The following is a 25,697-nucleotide window of genomic DNA, read 5'->3' as shown; positions in this document are numbered from 1 at the left end:
GTGGAGGTAAAGGACAGCTGTTGAAGGGTGTTAAGAAAGGAAGTGAGTGATGTGGGTTATTTTGGAAAGATTACTAGGGCACATGAAATTGCAGGGATAAGGGGCTTAAGGCTACAAGACCAGTTAGGGTGCTATTGAAAGGCCCTTGTAAGAGAAGGTGAGGCCTGGCCTGGGGCCATGGCAGCAGGTGTCTAGAGGAAGGAACTGATTTTAAAACGATTTCAAGACTTCAGAGAAATGCAAATTAAAATCACAATGAGCGATCACTACACACCCACCAGGATGGCTGTAATAAAAAAGATAGACAATATCAAGTGCTGATGACGTGGAGCAGTTTGAAGTCTCATACACTATTGGTGGGAAAGCAAAATTATCCACTTTGGAAAACAGTGTGGCAGTTTCTGATAACGTTAAACATACACCAGTTATACCACACAGCTATCCTATTCCTGGGTGTGTATCCAAGAGAAAAACATCCACACAAAGATCTGTACATGAATGTTTATAGCAGCTTTATTCAAAACAGTCAAAAACTAAAAACGTCCCATATGTCCACTAGCCAGTGAGTAGATGAACTGTGGTATAGCCATCCAGTGCGCTATTGTCTGGCAACAGGAAGGACTGGCCTGCTGACAAGAGCGCAAATGGATAAGTAACAAAAACATCATGTTAAGCAAAAGCAGTGAAACATAAGGCTGCATCATCTGTTAGTCCATTTACGTGACATTCTGGAAAAGTAAAATCAGATCAGTGGTTGCCAAAGGTCAAGTGGGGGAAGGAAATTGATGACTGGAGCCACATGGGGGTTTTCTGGGATGATGAGTATTTATATTTTAATTATGTATCTATATTTTAATTATGATGGCGGTAATATGACTATATATTCGTCAAAATTCAGAACGTACACCTAACAAGGTGACTTTTAATATGTGTAGATTATACTAAAATGATGTAAAGGAAAAAATCTATTTAAGAGGGGGAATTGTCAAGTGTTAGAGGTAGGGTGAGGGAGGACAAGTCAAGGACACCATGACTCCTGGATTGGTTTTCGGAGTAGGACCTCTACGCTCGGCCTGCTCACCCTCTGCTGAGATGAAGACCTTTTTGAGCCTGCATCCCAGCTGTCCACCAATTCCCCCTTTCCCCTCGCCTTCAGCTCTGTAGTCCTGGCTGTGTACCCTCTGGGATGAAGGCCACTGGCTCTTCCTCCTGAGACCCCACTGCCCCTCCCCTATCCTTGACTTGGCTCCTTGATTGAACAGTGTTGGACACTGCCTACCTCCCACTCACATGGGCCTCCACCAGGGAGAAGAGAGTGCAGGAGGGAAGGAGAGCTCTGTCTTCACCCCCTGGGAGGGGAGTGCCGGGGGCACTGGGGCTGGCCTAGGGGCCACAGTGCTGACAGGTGTCAATGACTCCAGTCTCATCATCCACCCTTAACTGGCCAGGGTTCCAACAGGGCTCTCCACTTAGCTGTGCTCTTCTGGGCAAGGCATTCACTTCTCCAAGCCTCAGCTTTGTGGGGAGGGCTTGAGTGGTGGACTCAGCCTGATGTGGATGCTTTGAGGACTCAAGGGGATAGGGTGCAGATCATGCATGCAGTGGGATGAGTGTCCTCATGCTGGCCTCTCCTAGCTCCTTCCTGCACGCTTTACCAGGACCAAAGATGTACAGAGGGGTGCAAGTCATGACTGTTTCAGTTGTGTCTTGTAGAAGGCCACGCTGCACTTAAACCAATGGAGACCATTATTGAGAGGTTTGTTGCACAGGATGGGGTGCACTGGGGGGCAGGGCTAGAGCTGGCCTCAGGACTGCAGGCTAAAGAACCAGGCCAGGGTCTTGGAAGTCATGGGCAAACTGTCCATGTCCTGTCTCCTATGTGTTGGCTTCCTTCTCCGTGTGTCATCTGCTGTTCCACCATCCACAGAGGATGGGCCTATTGTCCCAATCTGCAGAGGAGAGCTCTGATGCCCCCCTGGATAGGACCTCCATTCCTGGGCCTGGCAGTCAGGCTCAGGTAAGGACACGGCAGGAGAAAGGGCAGAAACAGGAAAGGAGAAGCCTGGGGGTTTATTCTCTGGTAATAAGAAAGAGGGTATCTGAGCCAGGGGCACAGATGAGGGCCTAGGAACTGTATGAAAACAGGGCTGTAGGGTGGCTCCATAACCAAATGCTGACTTCAGTGGCTCTCAGCCTTCCTTCTCTAGGCAGCTCATGGAGCACCAGCCCCTGGACCCTTGCTCTTCTCTGGAAGTGTGACCAGCCCTAAAGCGTAAAGGAAAGGCCTCCCCCCGCCCCGACTCCCCCAGATTGGCCAGCAGTGAATCTCACCATCAATAGGCCCCACTGTGTGCTCAGAACTATCCCCCAACCTTGAATCTGACTGGACAGCCCAAGGTCACATAGCAAAGAAAACTAAGACAATTGAACAGAAAACTACATCTGAAAAGAAACAAACTATCTGGAGAAGAAAATTCCCAAAAGAAAAAATGTATCATTGCAGGCTTCAGAGCGAATGAAAAAATATTGTGTCCTTGAAATGAGAACCAGCCATTAAAAAAATTATTCAGCACACGAATTATGTCCTTGCTCTCTCAGCTGAGATGGCCTAGAAGCAATATCCCAGTAGCAAAAGTACGCTTTGAGCCCAGGTCTTTTCTCCGATAAAGGAAAATAGGCTGATTCCAGGGCCAGGGCAGGGGATGTACACAATGAACCTGGAGCATCCTGTCGTGCAAGAAAGTAAGGACGTACTTACAAAGGACACCCTCAATGCGGGGGCATGTCATAAGGGACAACGAGCCACCTGAAAGAGCTGGAACAATTGGAGCAGCAAAGTAAATAACATAGTATTGGGTTATGACTCAGTATAAAATAAATATCATGAGTTCATAGTAATAGAAATAAATGATTTAATAAATAAAAATAAATGGAGACAAACACATCTGTACTGAATTCCAAATAATCAATGGAGATACTCTCAAGGAGGTGAAGCACGACTCCCTCTGTACGTGGGGGATAAGCATAGTGACTTCCAAAGAGTTGAGCATGGAAAGGGAGAAAAATAGAATACCTCAGGCGACCACTTACCATAGCAGTGATAAGACATGTTGATGGTATGTACCCTTGATATAAAGTGATGAGAAGGGCACTTTACTTCTGAGGGTAAAAACACATGACTCCAGTCTAACCATGAGACAGCCAGCATCAGACAGCTTGGCTGGTGTGGCTCAGTTGGTTGAGTGTCATCCCGTGCACCAGGAGGTTGCCAGTTGGATTCCCTGGTCAGGGCACATGCATGGATTTCAGGCTTAATCCCCAGTAGGGGGTGTGCAGGAGGCAGCTGATCAATGTTTCTCATTGATGTTTCTAGCTCTCCCTCTCCCTTCCTCTCTCTGAAATCAATAAAAACATATTTTTAAAAAAGCATCAGACCCAAATGTGAGAGAGTCTACAAAACAGCCACCAGTAGTCCTGAAAACTGTCAAGGTTGTATAAAAACAAAGAAAATCTGAGAAACTGTCAGACCAAGAGGAACCCAAAGAGACATGTAATGTGTCCTGGAATAGGAAAAGGGCATTTGATACAAACTAAGGAAATATGAATAAAGCATGGACTTTAGTTAATTACAAATATATGTCATAAAGTATATATTTATGTATTTAGAGCATTAAAAAGAACTCTTGGAAATTGTGGTGGCAGAAATGAAAAAATGTTTGCAGTGGACAGGTTGGGAGAGAAAATTGAAGAAACCTCCCATTTGATAGAGTGAAAACAAGGTGCACAATAGAAAAGATAAAAAATTAAAGCCATTCCAACAGCTTTGACCTCTGAATAACAGTGAGGCCAGAAAAACAGGACAAGAAACCCACCACACACAAAAGTAATTCAAGGGGTTCCGGTCAAGATGGTGGCGTAGGTAAATGCCGTACTCAAATCCTCCCACAACCGCAATAAAGTGACAACTAAACTACAGAACAGCCACCATTTAGAACCGCCTGAAATCTAGCTGAAGAGAAGTCCTACAACTAAGGCTATAAAGAAGCCACATTGAGACAGGGCCTACAACTAAGGATATAAAGAAGAAGCCACATCGAGACTGGTAGGAGGGGTGGAGAGGTGAAATGGGCTAGTCCCACACTCACACGTGTCAGACAAAAATTGGGAGAGAGATCTCACATGCAGAGGTACCCCCTGAGGAGCAAGGCCCCCAGGCCAGGGTTCCCCATGCCAGGAAGAGACGTCCCCATAACTTCTGGCTGTAAAAACCAGCTTGAATTGTGGCTGAGGGTGACGGAGGGCTGCTGGAGTCCCAGGTCCTTTAAAGGGCCCGTGCACGGACTTACTCAGACTCACTGGCTCTGAGATCCAGCGCTGGGGCACCAGGGACATATGGGAAGGAACTGAGTTGTCTGGCATTGGGGCAAAAGTTGGAGGAGCAGCTTTCTCCCAGACAGAAGTGCTGGCAGAGACCATTGTTCCTTTTTTTGGCCCTCCTCCCACAGAGCTGGCAGGCAAGCACCATATCTGAGTCTTATCAACCTGGCTCACACTGTTCACCCTGCCCTGGTGATTCCTTAAGACCCTGCCCTTCCCAACTTGCTGGCCCAACCCAAGCCATTTCCAGTGGCTTTTCTATATGAACAGCCTGTCTTGGTTCACACTCAGGCTTTCCTAAAATCTCTCAAACAAGAAGCATCTGGCCTTGGCGTGCTACATATCTCTCACTAAGTGGCCCCAGGCCCAGCACTAGCAGTAGCCAAACTTGGTTTGCAGCTTGGCCTCTCTTGAGCACCTCCAAGCACAGCACAAGTAGCAATCATCTGCAGATTGCTTTGTAGCTCATGCCAGGTGGTCCCAGGCAGGGCACAGATGGCGGCTTACCTTGGCCTGCACGTAGACAGCTTCAGACTGTGTTGAAGAACTACTCAATATCCTCCACAAGGGACACACTCAAGGGGTGGATTTAGCAGGCACCAGAGATCCCCTGAAGTAAGTCCTGCTCCATGGGATCAGCCCCTGCACAGCTGATCCTCCACAGTAGTTGCAGCCAGTTCTCCCAGCTCATTGTCCTGGGGGGAGATCCCTTCCATTGATGTGCCAACCACAATCAAAGCTCAACTACAAGAGGGTATACACAACCCACATGGGACAGGGAGGGCACATACCTGGAGTACCCAGCTTGGGTGATCAGAGAGGATGTGCCACTGAACCCTACAGGACATCTACTGCATAAGACCACTCTACCAAGTCTGGGAGACATAGCAGCTCTACCTAATACATAGAAACAAATGCAAGGAGGCAGTTAAAATGAGAAAAAGAAACGTGTCCCAAATGAAAGGACAAGAAAATGCCAGAGAAATAACCAAAAAAAGTGGAGAAAAGCAATCTACTTGATGCAAAGGGAGTTCAAAACACTGGCTTTAAGGATGCTCAATGAATTTAGGGATGATCACTTCGTAAGTTATATAATGTCTAATCACTGCATTGTACACCTGAAACTAATATAATACTGTATTTCAGCCGTAATTGAAAAATAAAAAGTTATTTAAAGTAAAAAAAGTAATTCAAGAAAAATTCCCATTGTCTAACCACTATGCTGTATACACTTGAAACTAATAAAAATAATATTGAATGTAAAGTATAAAAAAATTTTTTTTAAAGAATTTTTTTTAAAAACAAAAAATGAAAATTTCCCAGACCTAAAGAGCATGAGTTACCAAACTGAAGCCAACACTCAGTGAAAAGAGACAAGACACCTCTGGGATATTTCAGGACACAGGGAACAAAAGAAAATAAACAGGTCACCTACAAAGGCACATTGGGGTGACTTTGGACCCCTTCACTGCAAAGAAGATAAGGGAGCATTACCTTGACAATTCTGTAGGAAACATCTTTTTTTCTGAACTTGCACTCTAGATTAACCCTCAATCAAATGTGAGAAATAGTCATTTCTAGAAATGCAAAGTCTCAAAAATCTTACCCCCCAAGCACCGTTACTCTAGAAGGAGGTACTGCACCAAAACAAACACTACAACTCAGAAGGAAGACACGAGAGACAGGAAGCAGGAGACCAGCACGAGAGATGAGAAGGGATCCTTGGCGGATGGTGAGAGGTGACCCCAGGATGACCACCCTGAACCAGACTGGAGGGCAACTGAGCCACACTGCAGCAGGGTCACCCCAGAGACAGGTTGTAACCGCCAAGACCCCCGCTTTCATGGGGCCGCCTTCTTAACCTGAGGACTGACGCCCAGGTTCTCATCAGTAGTTGGCTTATTGTGACCACATATTGACGAGGGTCTCTCCCCTGATGCTCTACTAAGGACACGCATGTCACTCACAGAAGTCCTCAGTTTTCCCTGACAGCTGGAGGTAGGCCACGGAGAGCTCAGGAGCAGGGGTACTGAGCAGCCCGCCTCCTCTGACCACCCTTCTGTTGCACGTCCAGTGCCTGGTCCACACGGCAGTCTTGTCAGGCATCTGACTGTGGAGGACCCTGTTTCCCAAGACTCGCTTGTGACCTTGCTCATGGCCTCCCCAGAAGGGACCTCATCACCTCCCAGAGAAGCAGAAGTCAGGCCATCACCCCAAGGCGGTGCCTCTGACCTCCTGGAGCTGCTGTCCAGCAGGGGCAGGGCTGTCCTCTACCTGCGCGGCTGATGCGCACTTGCCCTCCGCCTTGGGGACCAGGTGGTTTACTGTTTGGAGACAGATTTATACGCGGGTGGTAGAACAATAAATAGAAACAACTAATACAAATGTCAGGATGGCCATCACCTCTCAGGCATAAGGATGAAATTCATTTCTCTGGTTCTTGTCCAGATAAAAATATTCTGAGTAGTTTGTAAAAAGTTTCCTAACTTCAGAAGTTGTATTGGCAGTAGGTTGGTCAGGAAGACAGAAACCAGGGCAGGCTTTCCAGCAGGACTTACACCTGGTTAATATGTGAGAGGGGCAGGGGAACGGAGGTCAGGGAGGGTCACAACCCCTGGGTCCCTGCCAGCTTTCCAGAACTGGGATTTTGGAGGACCCGAAGGAAACCTCTGCTGGGTGGCCCCCGCTGCCTAGAGCACTGAGTGGCAGATGAGTTTGGGGGAGCACCACCATAGTAGGACCTCCTGTCTGCTGAAGTGACACTTCTGTCTGCCTGTCAGGGGGGGAACAAATGATTTCTCAATGAATAACAATTTCTGAACTATCTTCCAAATCTCCCAGTAGTGCCTCTCACTGGTGGAATTTAACCTGGAAATTTGGTTCCCGGGTTTCCAATCCCTGGGACAGTTGCTCGGTGGCTCACAGGTAATCCAGGACAAAGGCCTGAGGTACCAGAGCACATACACTAGCTAGTTGTCATGAAGATACTATGCAAGCCCCTGGGACAGCACTTTCACAGAGCCTAAACTCCGACCCCACAAGCCTTCGGAACTCTGTCTCCAGCTTTCTACTTTCCTGCCTGATTGCACTAATAGAATCGATGAGTAGAATAGGGTCACCAGGGGGGAAAAAGTACAAATTTGAGTTTCACCCCTGGCTGCTGTCTTCAGGCTCTGGGCAACCATCTCAAGCATTATCACGTGGCTCAACCTCCTCCAACAGTTGTTTAGTGGACTCTGAGTAGAGACTCCCAAATCTCCCACATTTTGTTTCTTCCTGTAAAACCATCATTTTCATACTGGAAGCACACAGGTCGCGGGTGTGCTCCCACCGGACACGGCCTAGTCCCGTTTTGAGGAGCCCTCAAAATCCAAGCACACAGAAAGAGATGAACAGAAATCCAAATGCACAGGACAAAAATGTGTACTGTCTTTATTGTCTTAAAATTGCATAGTTCTTTGATTGTACACGCTTTTAAATAGAGGGCAAGGGAACCCACTTGAAACTACTCTCTCGCATGAGACATTTCAGCCCTTTTTACTATGGGCAAGAGCAAGGACCAAAATGCTGCCTGTGCTTAAAAAGAACCATGGTCAGATGAAAAAGAAAGTGGGTGAGTTGGAGGAATTTAGACAGGAGGTAACCATGGAAGGAAGCTGAGATTCCAACAGGGCTTACAGGAGGTGGGGGAAGCCCGGGAAGCTTCCCTGACGTCGAGACTGGATTCAGGAGCAGCCGAGAGAGGAAGGGAAAGGAGAAAAGAGTCAGAGGCAGTGCCTTGTGCTCACATCTGAGCTGAATGCCGCCCGACAGGAGACTGGGGGCACTGGGTGGCCGTGGGCACAGTCTGGGCATGACCGCAGCTACAGAAAGCCACATACTAGAAAAATAACTTAAAAGCTATACAATTGTCATTATAAATATTTTGTTTTTTAAAACTAGTGTTGATTAAAAAAGGTTCACAGTTACTCGAAAAGAGCTATATATTGCACGGTGGTGGAAAAGTCCGCTCTGATCCCCATGTAAACAATGAGTCCCTTCCCCGCTGGTGACTTCAGGACACAGAGAAACAGTATCTGCCATAAGCAAAGCTCTTGGGTACAAGGCACGTGGAAGCTGTCAAGCTCTACTGGGATCTAGGAGATGAGAATGGCCTCACTGGGACAGTCTGGAACCAGATTAAACGTGGTGATGGTCTCCTCATGTTCTTCTCATTCCACAGTTACAGACTTGGCCAGATTCCTGGGGAAGTCAACCTAAAATGATAAAAAAGAACTGCTCAGAATCCCGCAGAGCTCAGCAACAGGCTGTATTGTAAAGCCTATTATCAGTGTACTTGAAAAGGAGGCTGTGTTCCTGTTCACCTCCACCATGGGCTCCCTTGAGACCTGCGTCTTGGAGGTGGTTCCTTACTCCAGAAACTTCAACTAGCTGTATGTTTGATTCATTCAATAAACATTTATTTTGCACCTGATATGTTTTAAGCAGTAGCACTATTAAAAGGATATGATTGATGCCCTCAAAGACAGCCCAAATTGTACTGTTAAATATTCACTTTTCTTAAAAGGATATGCACTAAACCCATGAGACTTGTCAGTGTACGGTGGGGGTTGTGACAGGATGGCTGATAAAGTGGCCTCAACCTTATCTGAGATGCCTTATTTAACTTATAGTAATGTTGGGGTTTTTTTGTTTTTGTTTTTAAATATATCTTTATTGATTTCAGAGAGAGGAAGGGAGAGGGGGAGAGAGAGAGAGAGAAACAATGATGAGTTATGAGATTGTGGTGGAATATTATGCAATGATTAAATGTTGCCTGCAGCAAGTTCAATGACAAGTCATAGATAAAATCAATGATGAGTCATTGATTAGCTGTCTTTTGCATGCCCCCAACTGGGGATCGAGCCCACAACCCTGGCATGTGCCCTGACCGGGAATGGAACTGTGACCTCTTGGATCCTAGGTCGATGCTCAACCACTGAGTCACGCCTGGCCGGGCTATAGTAATGTTTTAAAACAGAAATAGGACAAAATGTTAGCATATGTCACTTCTGGATGACATGTGCACCATCAGGTGTTTCTTATATTGTTTTTTGTGTTATGTATTTATTAACGCTTCTCAGGATAAATTATAATCAAGTTCCTCTTTCTTTGCACAATAGATTGTGTGTTCTTATACACTTGCTGGTAAGATCATAAATTGGTTCTTTTCTAGAACATAAGTTGACAATATATGTTAAGAGTCTCAAAATGTTAACTCATGTTAGACTGAGGACAAATCTTAAATGTGGGATGAAGATGTGTGTACAAAGATGTTCATTCACTGCAGGTGCTATTTATGCAGGTGTTCTGAAAAATGAGAAACACTCTAAATAATAGAAGATTGGCTGAGTAATTGTTAAAATCCACGTTATGAGATTGCTATGGAATATTATGCAGTGATTAAATGTTGCTTGCAACAAGTTCAAGATGTGAGAAAATACTCATAACATATCAAAAAGGAAGATGTAAAATTTCACCCTTGATATAATCTTGGAAAATGTTTAAAAACTCACATGCACAAGGAAAGGACTGGAATAAGATACTGAATTTGCTTATTAACATTGCCTCTGGGTGATGAGCTGATGGTTTAATGGTATGGCCTTTATACATCTTGCAGTTCTCAAGCTGTTTTCAGGGGGTGTAAGTTACTTTAAAAAGAGTTATTTTTATATATATTTTATATATATATATATTATATATATATATTTTATATATATATTTATATATTATATATATATATTTTTTAAATGAATATATTTATCCTCTGAATATTTACACCTGATAAAGACTAACTGGAACTTTAAGAAAACAAATCAGTTGGGAGGGTCCGTGCGAGGAGCTAGGGTTATGGAAGCTCTCACACTCTTAGGTAATCACAAGAACCCTACATGCAAGAAGCCTGCAGGGAGGACTCTATGTTTATAATAAAGCTCTGTGGTTCTAACTTCCCTTCCCCTTAATTTCCGTTTTCCCTTCTATAAGTACCCATCCATCTTGGCACACGGGCTACAAGGGGGCACGTGGCTTGCCATGTCTGCATCACTGGGTTGCAACTCTTTCTTTTCCCCCCAAATAAATCCTTTTTGGTGATGAAACACCTAGTCGGTATTATTTTTTAGTCAACACACCAAATAAGTATTTAAAAACATAAAAGAGTTCTAGGGGTACATTCTGCCCTTTTCTGGGTTAGCAGTTTCCAGACGTACATCATATCCTCGGAGAACAGCCAGGTGGAAGGACAGGAGCTGCAGGGGGATCACGCTGAGGATGCCCTGCAGGCAGTCCACCGTGTGGGGCAGCTCAATCATTTTATACGCAAACTTGGAGCTCTCGGTGTCGTCCTTGGAGCACAGAATAATCGGGCGACCCTAAAGCAGAGAAAAGTGGTTACAAAATGCAGATCGTCTCCGAAAGAAGCATCCCTCACATTCTTGTTTTTGAGATCAACATTATTGCAATGAAGACAGTGATCTTTTGTTTTTGCTGGAATTATGGGTGAGGTGCTGTGTATGACTCATGGAAAGGACAAAGTGTTTCTGATGCTTTTTGGTGAGTTTCTTTCCCTTCCCTGGCCGGGTGGTCATGCTCCTGGCTTCACTCACTCAGCACCCATTTCTGAGTGGCTTCAATGTTCCTTGCAAAGGGCAGGGAACATCCTCTCCTTGCTCTAATGGGGCTCATAGGTGAGTGGTGGGAAACAAAAACAGACAAGAAAACCAGTAAGTAACAAACTTCAGGCAAGTGCCACAAAGGCAATAAAATAGGGTAATGTGATTGGGGGAGACTGGTGAAGTCTGGGATGGCCCCTCCAAAAAGGGGAGACCTGGAAGCAGAGAGGCCAACTCTCTGGAGGTGTGTGGGAAGACATGCGGGGCAGAGGAAGCAGCCAGCGCCAAGGCTCAGAGGCAGGAAGGTGCTGTCATGAGTGGAAACAGAAGGAAGGGGTTGGATAATGCAGGCTCGAGGTCACTGTAGTTTGTTGGAAGCCACTGGAAGGTTTTAAGCAACAAATGTAGTGATTGTGTTCTACCACTTCTCTCTGACCACCATGCTGAACCAGGAGTGGCAGCAGCTGGCTCAAGCGCCTTGTCAGATGGGAACCTCACAGCCCCCCCACCTCCGGACAGCTGCAGTTTAATAAAGACTTTGGCTGGTCTTTGTCCCTGGCCCCGGGGAGAGGGCCTCTGAACTCCTGGGCTTTCCTGAGTGATAGAAGTGTCTTTGTTTTCCACGCTGGGCCCCTTGGACCACACCTCAGTTGATGCTAATGAGGTGACTCATGGTGGGCCCAACTATAGTTTCAGGATGGGGGTGAATGGGCCAGGAAGACAGACCGAGTAGTTAGAGTTGGGGCTTTGAGCCACAGGATATCAGCCTGACCTGACCTCCAGGGACAGAAGAGGTCCTGGAAACTGGGTTCAATCATGTGGCCAGTGATGCAATCTATTGTGTCTACATAATGAAACCCCAATAAAAGCTCTGGACCCTGGAGCTGGAAACTCAGGCAGCTCCTAGGCTGGTGATGTTCACTGCCGTGCAGGGAGGGGAAGCGTCCTGAGGCCATGGAAGCTTGGTGTTTTGGGGCGCTGCCTTATGAATCTCTTAAAGCTGACCCTGATTTCTATCCTGCATAATAAAACTGTAACAGTCATATAGTGTTTTCCTGAGTTTTATGAGTCAATCTAGGGAACTGCTGAACCTGAGGGACTATCAGGAAATGCAGAAGTGTGGGTAACCTGAGAACCCCTGAACTTGCAGCTGGTGTCTGGAGTGAAAGCAGTCTGGTGGAGGACAGTGCCCTTCACCTGTGAAATATGATCTAACTCCATGTGGGGAGTGTCAGTACCGCCCTCAGGACTTCCCACCAGGAGTACTTCCTCTAGTATCCTGGCTTGGGATCCAGGACAGCTCCTGGCACTCTGGGTCCTCACTAAGGAGCTGTTGTGGGCATGGTCAAAAGCTGGCCAGGCCCTTCTGAACATGTGTACCACTCATGAGGGGCTGAGGAGAGAGTGTGTGGTCATCCCTGCTCGCTGGCAGGACCCAAGCACAGACAGTGCTGGCAGACAGTGGTTGAGGTGGGCATGTATGGAAGAGAGGAGAAAGGTGGCCCCAGCCCAGCTGAGAGCCCTCACCTGGCGCGCGGTGATCTGCTGCAGAGCATTCTGGCATTTGGTAAAGCAAGGGTCCTTCATGATGACCATGATGATGGGCATCTGTTTGTCGATCAGCGCCAGGGGTCCATGCTTCAGTTCACCAGCCAGGATGCCTTCGGAGTGCATGTAGGTTATCTCTTTAATTTTCTGGGAAAACACGAGGTGGAATCAGTGTCACACTGGGAAGACACGGGGCTGGAGCACATCAACCAGAGGGGAGGATCAGCTTGAAGGCCACAAGGCGGATGGACGCACGGAGTAGTCAACAACACAGAGGGCAACTGGCAAGGCCAGGTCCAAGGGAGATGGCCAGCTGCTGTCCAGCGCATACACAAAGCCCAGCATGCAGCCTGTGTCCCCAGACCAGCCTCTCGGCACAGCCACCCACCTTGGATGGACAAGTCAGCATCAATCTAGCTTTCCCCAGGCCGCACGGCCTCCCACAGTTAGGATTTGCAATGACGGAATTGTATTCTGTCTAGCTATGCTTCCATTCAATTATTTCTGATTAATCACTTCCCTAGTTCCAGGCCATTAATAAATTGCAAAGGGTCGATCCAATTTACCTATCAAACAAAATCACACACACTGGACTGTTACTGGAATTTTCCTTGTGTTCAGGAAGATCCATTCTGTGTTACCACTAAACCCCTGTCACTGGACTGGTAAGAGTGACGAATACCTTTCCCACCTCCCCTGGAACCATTTATTTGGGTCAGGAAACACTGTTAGAAGCGTGGCTCCACTGTGAATGCTGCAGACATCTGGGGTGCCCGCCCCCAAGTGATCACTGAGGGTCACTGACTTGGGCCAGTAGCAGCATAAAAGCTCCTTTCCCTCCAAAGATTAAGTTGGAGATGCAGTTGAATATGCATCTTTCGCCAGTGCATGCAGGCACTGCAGCTGAGCCCCCAAGATGGCAGAGGCACAGAGGGGATTTGAAAGCACACCCCACCCAGGCCTTGCTTCACTGTGCCCCGAGGAGCAGCGTGCTCCCACTGCCTCTGGCAAGGGTCAGAGCCTCATTGGAAGCATGTGGAAGTTGGAGCACTGTGGTCAGGCTCCTCCATTATTCTCTGACTGGTTCTTGTGAACCTATTGCAGGCTGCTCATGGCAGTGGGAAAAAAGCAAGGTCCACATAGACCTGACTTCGAATCTCAGGTCAGTCGCTTCTGCTACGTAATTTTGAGTGAGATGAGTTTTTTGGAGGCTCAGTTTCCTCCTGGGTAGACTGTGGACAATAATTGTCAATCTCTCAGAAGATGCTAGTGGGGCATAAATGGCCTAATCTAGATGGAGCCTGACACAGGCTGATACCTCTGGGGCTCACCCAAGGGTGTCCTACCCCTCTATCCTGGGAGAATAAAGATTGGGAGCCCTATCTTTATGTTCCCAGGGCGAGAACACTTGGTAGTGAGCTGGTGCTCAGTGCAGCCTCGCATGGTGGACAATGGGCCCTCAGCGCTCCCCTACTCTAGCCCAGTGCCCTGTGCTCCTCTGTGCTGGTGGAATGGAGGTTGGGCAGAGAGGACTCACCAGGGCTCCTTCCAGGCATGTGGCGTAGTTATAGCCCCGCCCCATGACGAGGAGCGACCTCTGCGTGTAGAGCTCCTGGGCGAGGTCAAGGATCTTCTGGTCCAGTGACAACACCTCCTTGATCAGCTCTAAGTCATGCACACAGCAGAAGGGGAGAGTCTGTTATACCGATTTTAGACCAAGATTCACAAAATAAAATATAGTGTATAAGACAAGGCTCACATCATAGTACACTTGGCTTCCTTGAGTTAATTTAAAAGGGTTTTAAACTTAGGATATGGTAAATAACTTGGGTTACGGGCCAGGATTTTATTGGGATGGCGATTCATATTTGTGTGCATACTTTCCTGAGCATGTAAGATAAGTAAGTGTTATTTCTAGTTCCATTTTACAGGTAAGGCAACTGAGGCTCAGAGAGGCTAAATCCCAAGCTGGCCCAGCCAGTGGGGCTCAGTGGTTGAGCGTTGACCTATGTCGATTCCTGGTCAGGGCACATGTCCGGGTTTCGGGCTCGATCCCCAGTGGGGGGTGTGCAGGAAGCAGCCCACCAATGATTCTTTTTTTTTTTAATATATTTTTTTATTCATTTCAGAGAGAAGAAAGGAGAGGGAGAGAGATAGAAACATCAATGATGAGAGAGTCATTGATCGGCTGCAGCCCACAACCCGGGCATGTGCCCTGACCGGGAATCGAACCCCGATCTCTTAGATCCTAGGTCGACGCTCAACCGCTGAGCCACGCCCGGCTAGGCAATGATTCTCTCTTATCATTGATGTTTCTATCTCTCCTTTCCTCTCCCTGAAATCAATAAAAACATATTTAAAAAAATAATAATAAATTCCAGACTGGCCAGTTACAGAGCTGACATTCCAGATCAACACCCCTTGTCCAGGCCCCATGCCACGTCGGAAGACAAGGCCAGCATAAGTTGGAACAATGGCTCTCAAACTTTTTGGCCTTAAAACTCCTGTAAACTCTTAAAAATTATTGCAAATTCCTAAAAGCCTTTGTTTTTGTGGGTTATATCAATATTTAACAGATTAGAAACTGGTAAAATTAAAGATACTCATTTATATAAAAGTAACAAAAAATCCCATTATATACATATTTTTAAAATCAGTGAGAATAGTAGCATTGCATTTTGCAAATATATATATATTTTAAATATATCTTTATTGATTTCGGAGAGAGGAAGGGAGACGGAGAGAGAGAGACAGAAACATCAATGATGAGAGAGTCATTGACCAGCTGTCTCCTGCACGCCCCCCACTGGGGATCAAGTCCACAACCCGGGCATGTGCCCTGACTGGGAATTGAACCTTGATTTCCTGGATCCTAGGTCGATGCTCAACCCCTGAGCCACGCCCAGCCAGGCGTTTTTTGCAAATCTTAATGTCTGACTTAGAAATAAAATCAGATTCTCATATCTGCTGCCTCATCCAATCTGTTGTGATAAGATCTTTTGGTTAAAGTATAGGAAGAAAATATGATCTCATAGAAATTTGTAGTTGGACAAGGGAGAGATATTTAAATCGCTTTTTCAAATCATTGTGAATGTTCTTCTTTGACACTACACTAAATAAGAAGCAACAATTTCTTAAAAGGGTAGTTGTAAATATGGAATCTGAAATCAGATCAATAAACTTTTCCTCCCTTGTTACATGAAAACGTGTTGGTCTAACTTGCATTTATTTAAATGAATCTTTTATACTTGCATGATTTTGTAACATCACGCATTGGCCATTTGGAAACTACTGGTTCACTGAATTACGCAAATGGACACATTTCATTATAAAACATTTTTTAAAAAAATCACATTTGTTAAAATCACCACGATCTCATCAGAGATGTCTTTAAGCGCTGTGGTCAAGCTCTCAGTTTTCCTAAATCTTAAGTTTCAGCTGAAGGCTGGAAATTTCCCACTGGTAACAAATACCATCAGTTGTTTTCCTCAAAGTGTTGGGCTAACTTTGTTATGTTTGAGAAGATGCCTGCCACATACCCAAATCAGCGTGCTACTCAAACAATCCCTTTTCTTTGGAACAACCCTCGTGCTTCAGGGTCCAGCAGAAGTACTTCACCCATACTTCCCACTGGTTACAGAGAGTATTAAAAAGCATTGCAATGTAGTGAGACTAACGCATTTTACCGTTTCATCGAGGGCATTCGTAAGTGAGGCTGGGTGCCTGGTGGTTGAAGAGCGTGGTGCCTCTGCTGTGGAGAGCAAGAAGGGGCCAGTGGTGGCCACACTGCCTTTGCAAATGTGCACACGGCAAAAAGGGCAAATACGTCTTGTTTATTATAAATAATGTGTTACTATGAATATGGATTTGACTGCAAAGGTCTTGCAGACCCCTAGGACCTGTGGGCCGCATCTTGAGAACTGCTGACTTAGACATCAGGATAGAATCCTGTTTTTGCAGGGTTACTACCTGCTTAAAGTTAAGAATGCTTTTCTTGCCCTAAATTTTCAGCATGTTGTCTTGGCCAGGTTCAGATCCCTAGGCTTTGCATGGCTAGATAGTGGCTTTCCCTCATTGCCCTCTCTGGGATCGGCCCCTGGCTCCTGGGGAGGACCCAGGGCTGCCTTGTCCAAGGGGTGAGGTCTTTTCATTTCATACTCTGAGAGCTGCACAAAAGAAACCTAAGAGATCTCTCTCCTTCCCTAGAGTGTAAGTGGGCTGAAGGAAAGGAGCTGCTGCTTATCCTGGCAGTGCCAGGATGGCCTCAGGGCAGGGCAGCTGGTCCAGAATACATGTGAGTACAGTGAATGAGTGAATGAATGAATGAATGAAACCATGTGCTGCCCAAAGACCTTGCAACTTTGTGCCACACTGTATATCTCACCGACTGCGGAAGATGGAGCCTAGCAAAAGAGGAGTTTGGTGAGACTATAAGGGAGCGGTTTGGGACAGGAAGAGACTCGGGGCCATGTGCTCTTTCTCAGCTGTTTCCTGCGCACCTACTGTAGGATGCCTGCCCTGACCAGGCACCCGGTATCCAGCAGTGACTGTGACAAGGTTGTGTGCTCAGGGAGCTGACGTGTTAGTTGGGGAAGACAAGCCAGTACATAGGTGAACAGGTAATTTTGGATCACAGCATGTGTTATAAAGAAAAGAAACTGGCTGGCCTGGCCGGAGTGGCTCAGCTGGTTGACTGTGTCGTCCTGTGCACCGAAGTGTTGCCAGTGATTCCTGGTCGAGGGGTGTGTACAGAAGGCAACCGATTAATATTTCTCTCTCACATTGATGTTTCTCTCTCTCTCTCTCCCCCCTTCCTCTCTCTAAACATGTCCTTGGGGGAGGATTAAAAAAAAAAGAAGCGAAACTGGCTAACATTTCATAGAGTTGAGACAGGGGAGTGAGACCTCAGTTAGGGTGGCCAGGGAGGGTCCCAGGAGGTGACATTTGAGCTGGGACTTGCGATAAGAAGCCATATGCTGTTTGAAGAGCTAGAGGAAGAGGGTTTCTAAAGGAAAGAGACAGTGCAAAGGCCCTGGGGTGGAAAGAGGTTGGCACTCCTGAGGATCAAAGGTGAGTGAGGACCCCCCCATCAAGAGAGGGTGGGGGAAGGGAAGTCGATGACGTCTGAGGTCAGGGGCCCAGCATGCAGAGCTCCTGGGACTGGTGAGGAGTGTGGACTTCAATCCTGGCCCAGTGGAGAGGAGGAAGTTTTGAGGAAAAGGGTATGATTAACAGCATCGCTAACAGTGAGTCAGGAAGAACAGCCCACTGGGATTTGAAAGTTAAGGGGAGTGTCATTTTGGAACATACCAGGTAACGTCTGTAGGCCTTGGATGATCTCCCGCCGTCTATCTTGTAGTGAAATGCGGTCTTCAGACATCATCAGGCCAAACATCACCAGGGAGATGAACTGACTGGTGTAAGCCTGTGGAGAAATGGCAATGTTGGCAGAGGGGGCGAATGTGCTGGTGGCAGCCACGTGAGAGGGGCAGGTCACCGGGGCCCCCCTCGGCCTAGGCCTACCATCCACCCGCCAGCCGAGGCCCTCCCACCAGGGTGCACACAGCTTCTTTACCTTGGTGCTGGCCACGCCGACCTCCGGGCCTGCATTGATGTGGACACCGCAGTCAGTCTCTCGAGAGATGGAGCTGCCCACGGTGTTGGTGACGCCCACGGTCAGGGCCCTGCGCTCCTTACAGTAACGCAGTGCCAGGAGGGTGTCTGCGGTCTCACCTGCCACACAGACCCTTCCCTTCAGCTGTGTGTTCACAGGTGCATGGCTCTGCCCACCCAAACCCTCAGCCCCCCATTCATTTCCTCCCCACTCTTACACAAAAATCAGTGTCCAGTCACAGCCAATTTGCGCCCACAAAGAAAATGCATGCTCGATAATTTTGCTGCTTGATTCTTAGATTCAAGATTCCACTGCTATTTATGTGGCAAGCACTTTCTCACCCACTGTTCCATTGACTCTCATGGCAGTCCCATGAGGGCCATCGTCCCCATTTCCCCTTGAGGATGAGGGACTCAGAAGAGGGAATCAATGCCTTGCTCACTCAAGGCCACTTTCGGTGGGTGATGGAGTCAGCACCAACCTGGGCGGGCTCGGGCCCCAATGCCCTTTCTATAGCTCTAAGCTGCCTTATTCAGAATGTGCCGAAATTTAATATTTAAAAAGCAAGACTGTCCCCAAATGGCATTTCTCAAATAAATCTTGTTATAAAGAAAAACACTTCTTGTAGCCTCACAATGTGGACAAAAATTATTTTTATAATAAAACTACTTCATTGGCTCACGCATAAGCCAGCACAGACTCCCTGTGTTTCCAAATCCTAAAGAACTCAAACTAAATCAAATAGGATCCAGACCATAAAATCAAACTCATTTGATGTCTGCTCAACCACTGCTCTTGGCTGTGCCTTTCCTAGCGCTTCTGCAGTGCAGGCTGGTGCTACTCTATGGCCCAATCCCTTTTCCCTTTTTCTCTTCAGACTTGCATCTAGCACACCGGGGTGTCACACAGCCCTTTCTCAGTGCCTACAGGGTTTGGGGCTCAGAGGTGGAGAGCAGGACAGCTCTATCTTCATCATCCTCGCTCCCCAGTTTCTGGTACAGTATTTTTTAACTTAATGGAAAGGGCTAAACAAAATGAAACTTTAAAACCCTCTGTGAAGATACTCAAGAGCAGCTACGACATTATTTTCACATGAAATCCACCTCTGTTCTTTGGTGAGTGGCTCCCACCAAGTCATGAAACATTTTTAGGTTTGGATGGATCATAAACTGACAATGTTGGCAACTGAAGTCACATGGCAGCACCTGGGTACAAAGTGCTCAGCCGGATGGTGGGTGTGTCTGTATTAGTGCCTCTTAGCTTGTCAGTGAAATAGGATAAAAAATCCAAAATTGAAGGCCTAATATCCATTGGAACTCTCAATATGGCTTCCATTTTGTGGTTAGGTTTTCTTCCTTTTGTGAAAAAGATACATTCTGAAGTACTCATGGATGAAATAACACGACGTCTGAGAGTGACTTCCAAATAACCCAGTGGAGGGGAGGGGTTCACGTGGGTATCGATGACACAAGGTCTGCTGAGTTGATCATTGCTAAGACTAGGAAATTCCTTGTGGGAATTTCTACTTTTATAAAGACTTGGAAATTTTCGATAATTAAAATGTTTTTAAAATCCTCCTAGAGCTTTGTGCAATTAGTCAGCATAACACATGTAAAGACCACTGCAGATTACAGTCATCAGGTGATGTTCCACCTGATGCTCACGGTGACAAGTGAGAGGGGAGCAGGTCCAAGCCTATGGCCACGAGTCACCTCTCCAACCCTCTGCCCAGCCCGACTGTAGCAAACACCCAGCCTAGTGAGAGGATGGTACCCAGTGGGGTTTGCTGAGCCGGCCCTACCCTGGAGCAGGGTCTCTCCACACCTCCCCTTGCTGGCAGCGTGGGCACTGCACAGCAACCACATAGCCCTCGAACCAGCAGAATTTTGAAGAACTCTCTTACTTAAACCCAGCACACATTTATGGCACCTTGGTGGGTGGTCCCATAAACCTTGGACTTGAAATACCAGGAGAAGGAAGAAGCCCTGGCTGCATGGTCCTCCCCATAAAATGAGACAGAAACTGATGGTGCTGCGGGTGAAATGACCAGATGCATGAGAGAGCCGCATGTGGCTGGTGCACAGAGAACCTCGCTGGATGAAGGAGGGAGGAAGGCACAGGGTGAGTTACTGAGAGGACAGCCCTGAGTGAACTAACCCAAACCTGTACCCCCTACCTGACTGGCTGATGAAGAAGCAGACATCGTCCCTGAACACCGGTGTGTTCCTGTCCAGGAAATCGCTAGCAAGTTCAACCATCACGGGGAGCTCGGTAAGTTCCTCCAAAACTTGCCGTGTCTGAAGCCAACAAGAATGGAGACTAAAGTCAGTCACGACGCTACAGGGACATCGGCAGCTGGGCTTCTAGGGGACAGTTTGTGAAATGGAGCCTCTGTATCTGGGTGGTGAGGCAACTTCAGGTACTCAGGGCGAACAGCAGAAGGGACCGTACCAGCTCTCACACTGGCTCACAGGAACTGAATTTGGAAGACCAAGCGTGTGACAGCATGTAAGATGCATCTTGTCCTAGGCCACCACTACCTCCCCGGCCACCAGGGCCCAGCACATGGCACTTACAGCCACAGCGGCATGGTAGCTGGTTCCACAGCCAATCACGATGAGCCGTCGGCACCGCCGAATCTCCTTCAAGTGGGCCTTCAGGCCGCCCAGGAGCACTGTGGGGCACATGCAGGGTGTCAGAGTGAGCCCTGTCATACAGGGACTGCACAATGGCCTGGGGTGAGGTCCAGGGATTACCTGTGTTGGTCTCAAAGTTCACCCGACCTCTCATAGTATTGAAAACTGATTCTGGCTGTTCAAAGATCTCCTTCTGCATAAATGCACTGAAGTTACCTGCCCAAGTAAACATCAACAAGACAGGTTAGTTTTCATATAGTTCTATTTCCAGGGCTTAACTTTTAATCAAGACTTTATGCAATTAGTCAGCATGACACATGTAAAGACCACTGCAGATTACAGTCATCAGGTGATGTTCCACCTGATGCTCACGGTGACCATCAAGAGGAAAGCAGGTCAGGCTCGATTACTATTTCAGTTTATACACTCGGCCTTTCCATCGGGGGGGGGGGGGGGGGACGAGAGTAACAAATTTGGGCTGGTCTTCCTGGGCCACACTCCTCTTAGCAAGGCCAGAAGAAAGTAAAATGCTTTCCTTCCCAAAACTCACCTACTTAGGGAAGTACAAATTAAGCCTGCCCAAAGAAAGAGACCGGTTTCTTTTTAACAAACACCCTTCTAGCTTCTGTATTAAAGGAAAACCTTTCGGTCGCATGTGTATTTCCAGGCTCTGATGTGAATGGGGTTGGAGAACATCAATGTGGCCGTGTAGCTGCAGCATGTTAAGGCCCCAGCATGCTGCGCTTGATGATCTGGAGGTGTTCTCTGGGACACACACACATGCCATTGCAGTGTCCCTGTCTGCTACCTTCAGCAGAGGACTTATACAAAAGGTGCCACGAAGCAAATAGGTGAAGAGGGGTCTGGCCACTGCAGACACAGGATCAGGGAAAGGGCTCTCTGAGTGGGTGACATTTCATGGGACATGATCAAAAGGAACTATCCTATGAGAGGAACAATAAATGCAATGACCCCCAGAGTGGGCAAGCCCAGGGCCTGTCAGTAACAGGGCGGCTAGGATGGCCAGGGCATAGCAGGAAAGGGTAGAGCGAGGTGGGGCCAGACTGCATGTGGGGGTTTGTGCGTTTTATTTTCAGAACAGTAGGAAGCCATTCGAGGGCTTTAAACAGCAGGACAAAGGTTCTGATTCATGTTCTTAAAAGTTTAGCCAGGCTGCCCTGTGGAAAGAGGGTGCGGGGAGATGAACATGGGTGCAGGGAGAGAGGCTCTCCTTGAGAGGAGAGAGTGGTCCCTAGTTTCCCCGTTACCACAGGTCTTCTGCCAGAGATTGATACCTGGGGCACAGAAATGTGTCCCAAAGTCAGTGAAGGAGGCAGTTGATGGACTGGTTAGATCGAGCAGAGGGACTGGCACCTGGATATAGTCAGATGCTCCCCTGTAAGAGCTAGGGCAGGCTCCCCATGTCCCCTGAGATCACTGCAGCCCTTTCTGGGAGGCCCCAGTAAGCAGGTGGGTCATGGCACCCACCCAGGACAGGGCAGAGAGGCTCAGGGGCTTCCCCAGGGAATGCCTGCCCCCAGAGGACACCTGCCTTTCATGATCTGCTGCAGTTCCATCTGCAAGGTCTGGATGGCTCGAGATGGGTCATCACTAGCCGAACGCTTGACCCGGTGAATGGAGAGCTTCCCATCAGCCGCTGCAGCAATGTCATCGTCCTCGAGGAAGATGACCCGGTTGGTGTGTTCTATGATAGCACTGGGGCAAGGAAAACATGGGTATCACGGGCAGGGACTGTGCTCGACAGCTGCAGACAGCCCTTGGTCACTGCCTCCCCAGTGTGAGCCCACATCAGTGCACTGAATGGCATTTTAGGAGGGAAGGGACATCACATATTGATTTATTTCCCAGAGGAGGGCCACTAAGAACTGAAATCTGCCACCACCCTGCCCCTGGTGAGCTGGGAGAAAACAGCTCCTATGGGGGGCTGCAGCCAGTCATTCTTGATTACACAGTCCTAGGAAAGAAAGAAAACAAAGCTTGGCTACCTTGCATCGGAAGCAAAGAAGAATTCCACAGCTTTATTGCCCACGGCATGAAGGCAGGTCGAGCTGTCCAGCCTCTGCATCCTCGATTTACAGATGTTCTTCACATTCTCAATATTGCCTAGCAAATTGAAGGAGAGGATCGCAAATCACGTTAAACTCTTTTGTTTGAATAACATGAAGCATGCAGCCCATTTCCCCTTTGAATATGTGTGGGGGAGATTTGCAATTTTTAGCTTTGGCTGTGTCAGCCAAATAGTGTGAAAGATCCCCAAATAGCGAGAGCATTTAAACGGCTGCAGAGAGAGCACATGAAATCAACTCTGGAGTCTGGGCACGGGGGCCTGCATATACGAGCCGCACACCATGCCCTTTACTTGGGTATATGTTAAAAAATATTCACAGTAAAAAAGCTTTTGGAGAAACAGAGACAAGTCTCAGTTGCCTGAGGACCTTCTGGATCTGGTGTCATGTGCAGGCCGCCCGGGCACGGTGAGGGCCTCATGCCTCCAGGGGTGGGGCTGCTTGTGCTGGAGCAGCACCATCCGGTCCTCCTGAAGGGACTCACATGTCATGTACAGGATGGGGATCTGTTCTGTGGAGAGCTTGTATTTGCTCCGCACTCCGATGAGCAGGGGGCTGCCTCTCCTGTAGGGATAAGAGGGGATCGAGTTAGCCATCACCTCAACATCTGGGATGGGGCTGGATGCCCTCTGAGCACTGAGGACAGTCCCCACATCTAGCCTGTTCCCTGAGGCAAAGGGTCCTGTTGAGGTCCCACACGATAGACTCCTGGGCCACAGGAAGATGTTCCCAGGGCTTGGAGCAGGGACCAACAGGCTAGTGTTGAGAATTCCAGCTCGCTTCTAGGGTGCCACCCACCTGCTCAGTGAGTTCCCACATGGTGCTGGCACCAGAACCAAGTCCCTGTGAAGCCCTGGCAGCAGCAGGTACACTTAGGGTCTCCACCTGCCTCTCTTCCCTGCCCATCTCTAAAGAGAGAGCCCTCGAGGCACAGGATCTGCACAAAGACTCTCCTTGCCCCCCTTTCACCTGGTTAAGGTGTTCTCCAGCTTTGGGGAGCATTCAACTGAATGGCTTTGGGTCTGCTCAACTTTGTGGCCTATTTAAAGCACTTTCTAGGGCAGTTTTGTTTCTGCCTAAGGAATACCTCGATGAAGTTTTGAATCTCAGACCTGCACAAGGCAGACTCCATCACAAAGGGGACAGTGATGGGAATTTCCTGCAGCTGACCTGACTGAGGGACCATAACTCAGGGCCCCTGTACCCCCACCCCAGCTCAGCCCCCAGCACCAGAAGGCAATCTTCAGTAAAGTGCTTTATGAATTCCTTTCTGGTCACAACTTCTACAGCTAATGTGTTTATAAGGAATTATTCTATGATTTGAATGGCATCCTGCCTCCAAAACCTAATTATCTGCTCATCCTTACAAATGACATCATGCAAATCAAATTCACAATGGTGCACAGCGTAGTAAGCAGTTCACTTTTGTAGCTCAGGAACTCCAGACCTGCCATTCTTAGCAGGAACCTGGACATCAACATCCCAATAGTTACTAAAGAACACAGGCCCTTCCTCCCCTACATGTTAACTTGCTAATACGAAGAAAACACTGAGAATGTATTGACAACTTAAAAGCACTGTCTCGAACATCTTAATTAGAATACAACAGGGTAATATTTTACATCAGCCAGTTTCTTGCTAACTTAGATCAATGTATTCATGAATGACTTGTTAAGTCAGCCAGAGTCCAGCCCATGTATGTCCACTTAGCGTGCTAACCTGACTCAATACAGGCGCTAAATAGTTCTTCATTGATAACAGATCTTGTTTTCCAGCGCTGTTGCCTATTTGGACCTCACTCTGACTTCTCCAAGTAGGGGGACAAAGTCTGTGATTGCAGAAGGTGCAGTGAGCACCCTGAATATTCTAGACACTCTTTTATTATATACAAAGCATATCAGAGACATAGTTCTGGCTCCACTGGGGAACTAGCTTAAGTAGTCTTTATAATAATGGCCGTGAGAAAGCCCTGTAGCTATCTGTATTTCTTGGCAAATGTCTCCCTCAAGTGCTTTTTTATGGATTGAGCCCTGTGGCTTCTCTGGATTTGTGATATATAATGCTCCCAACACATCCCAAAGATTGTCCTGCAGGTTATAGAGCCATTAGTTACAGACAATTCAGAAAAACAAAACTTTACTGCTTCCTCTTACTGTCTTCTACATTCATTTAAAATAATAATATCATGATAATAGCAGATTTTAAAAGGGGGTTCTAAATTTGATAAGGACCAACAGGTATAATTCTATAATTTGAAGGAATAAAATTCCAAATGATAAATTAATTCCTATCTTAGAAAAAATAAAATCATAATATTTTTCCTGCCTAGATAGTTTGACAATCTGCAAGGGAGAGCCTCACCCTCTCTTGTCCTGTCTCCCAGGGCCATAGGTGCATTTCTTATGGCTCCCCAGTGCCTTCAGAATGAAGCCTGCAGCCACAGAGTATCCAAGGCCTCTGCGCATATTCCCACTCCCCATCATCCCTCGAGTGTCTCCATGACCTTGTTCTCTGCTGTTCCCCATGCGTGGTACCCAGCAGGTGTCAATAAGCACACACTGAGACTGGAAGAGCCTCAAGTCCCAACAGTACCCTGTTCCCCTCCATCCTGGCCTGACTATAGATCCTAGCAGTGCCACGCTTGCTCTGGGCCCTTTGCCTTTACTCATGCCAGTCCCTCTGTCTGCCTCCCCCAGGCTGACATCTGCTCTCCCCAGGCCCCCAGTGTGCTGCCTCTTACCCCAACCCCCCATCACAGAGTATCACTATCTCTGCCCTGCTCTGT

The 25,697-nt window shown here is 47.5% G+C and overlaps 1 protein-coding gene across 1 annotated transcript in view; it reads right to left on the bottom strand.

Moving 5' to 3' along the window:
• Window positions 1-7,769: 7,769 nt before the first annotated feature.
• Window positions 7,770-25,697, bottom strand: part of GFPT2 (glutamine--fructose-6-phosphate transaminase 2) — a 28,277-nt gene continuing 10,349 nt past the window's right edge. The window contains exons 7-18 of the mRNA XM_016201511.2: window positions 23,397-23,476; window positions 22,832-22,949; window positions 22,378-22,541; window positions 20,946-21,041; window positions 20,766-20,863; window positions 20,366-20,486; window positions 18,151-18,308; window positions 17,886-18,000; window positions 14,113-14,240; window positions 12,555-12,722; window positions 10,626-10,787; window positions 7,770-8,633 (exon numbers count right to left, since the gene is read on the bottom strand). Of these exons, the coding sequence (XP_016056997.1) occupies window positions 8,589-8,633; window positions 10,626-10,787; window positions 12,555-12,722; window positions 14,113-14,240; window positions 17,886-18,000; window positions 18,151-18,308; window positions 20,366-20,486; window positions 20,766-20,863; window positions 20,946-21,041; window positions 22,378-22,541; window positions 22,832-22,949; window positions 23,397-23,476 (1,453 nt within the window). The 3' untranslated portion in view covers window positions 7,770-8,588. The remainder of the gene's footprint in view (window positions 8,634-10,625; window positions 10,788-12,554; window positions 12,723-14,112; window positions 14,241-17,885; window positions 18,001-18,150; window positions 18,309-20,365; window positions 20,487-20,765; window positions 20,864-20,945; window positions 21,042-22,377; window positions 22,542-22,831; window positions 22,950-23,396; window positions 23,477-25,697) is intronic.

This window comes from Miniopterus natalensis, chromosome 4, assembly GCF_054644295.1.
Source record: "Miniopterus natalensis isolate mMinNat1 chromosome 4, mMinNat1.hap1, whole genome shotgun sequence".
In the NCBI taxonomy this organism is placed as follows: domain Eukaryota; kingdom Metazoa; phylum Chordata; class Mammalia; order Chiroptera; family Miniopteridae; genus Miniopterus; species Miniopterus natalensis.
Note: the sequence above shows the minus strand (reverse complement) of the source record. Positions and strands in the feature narration are given on the sequence as shown.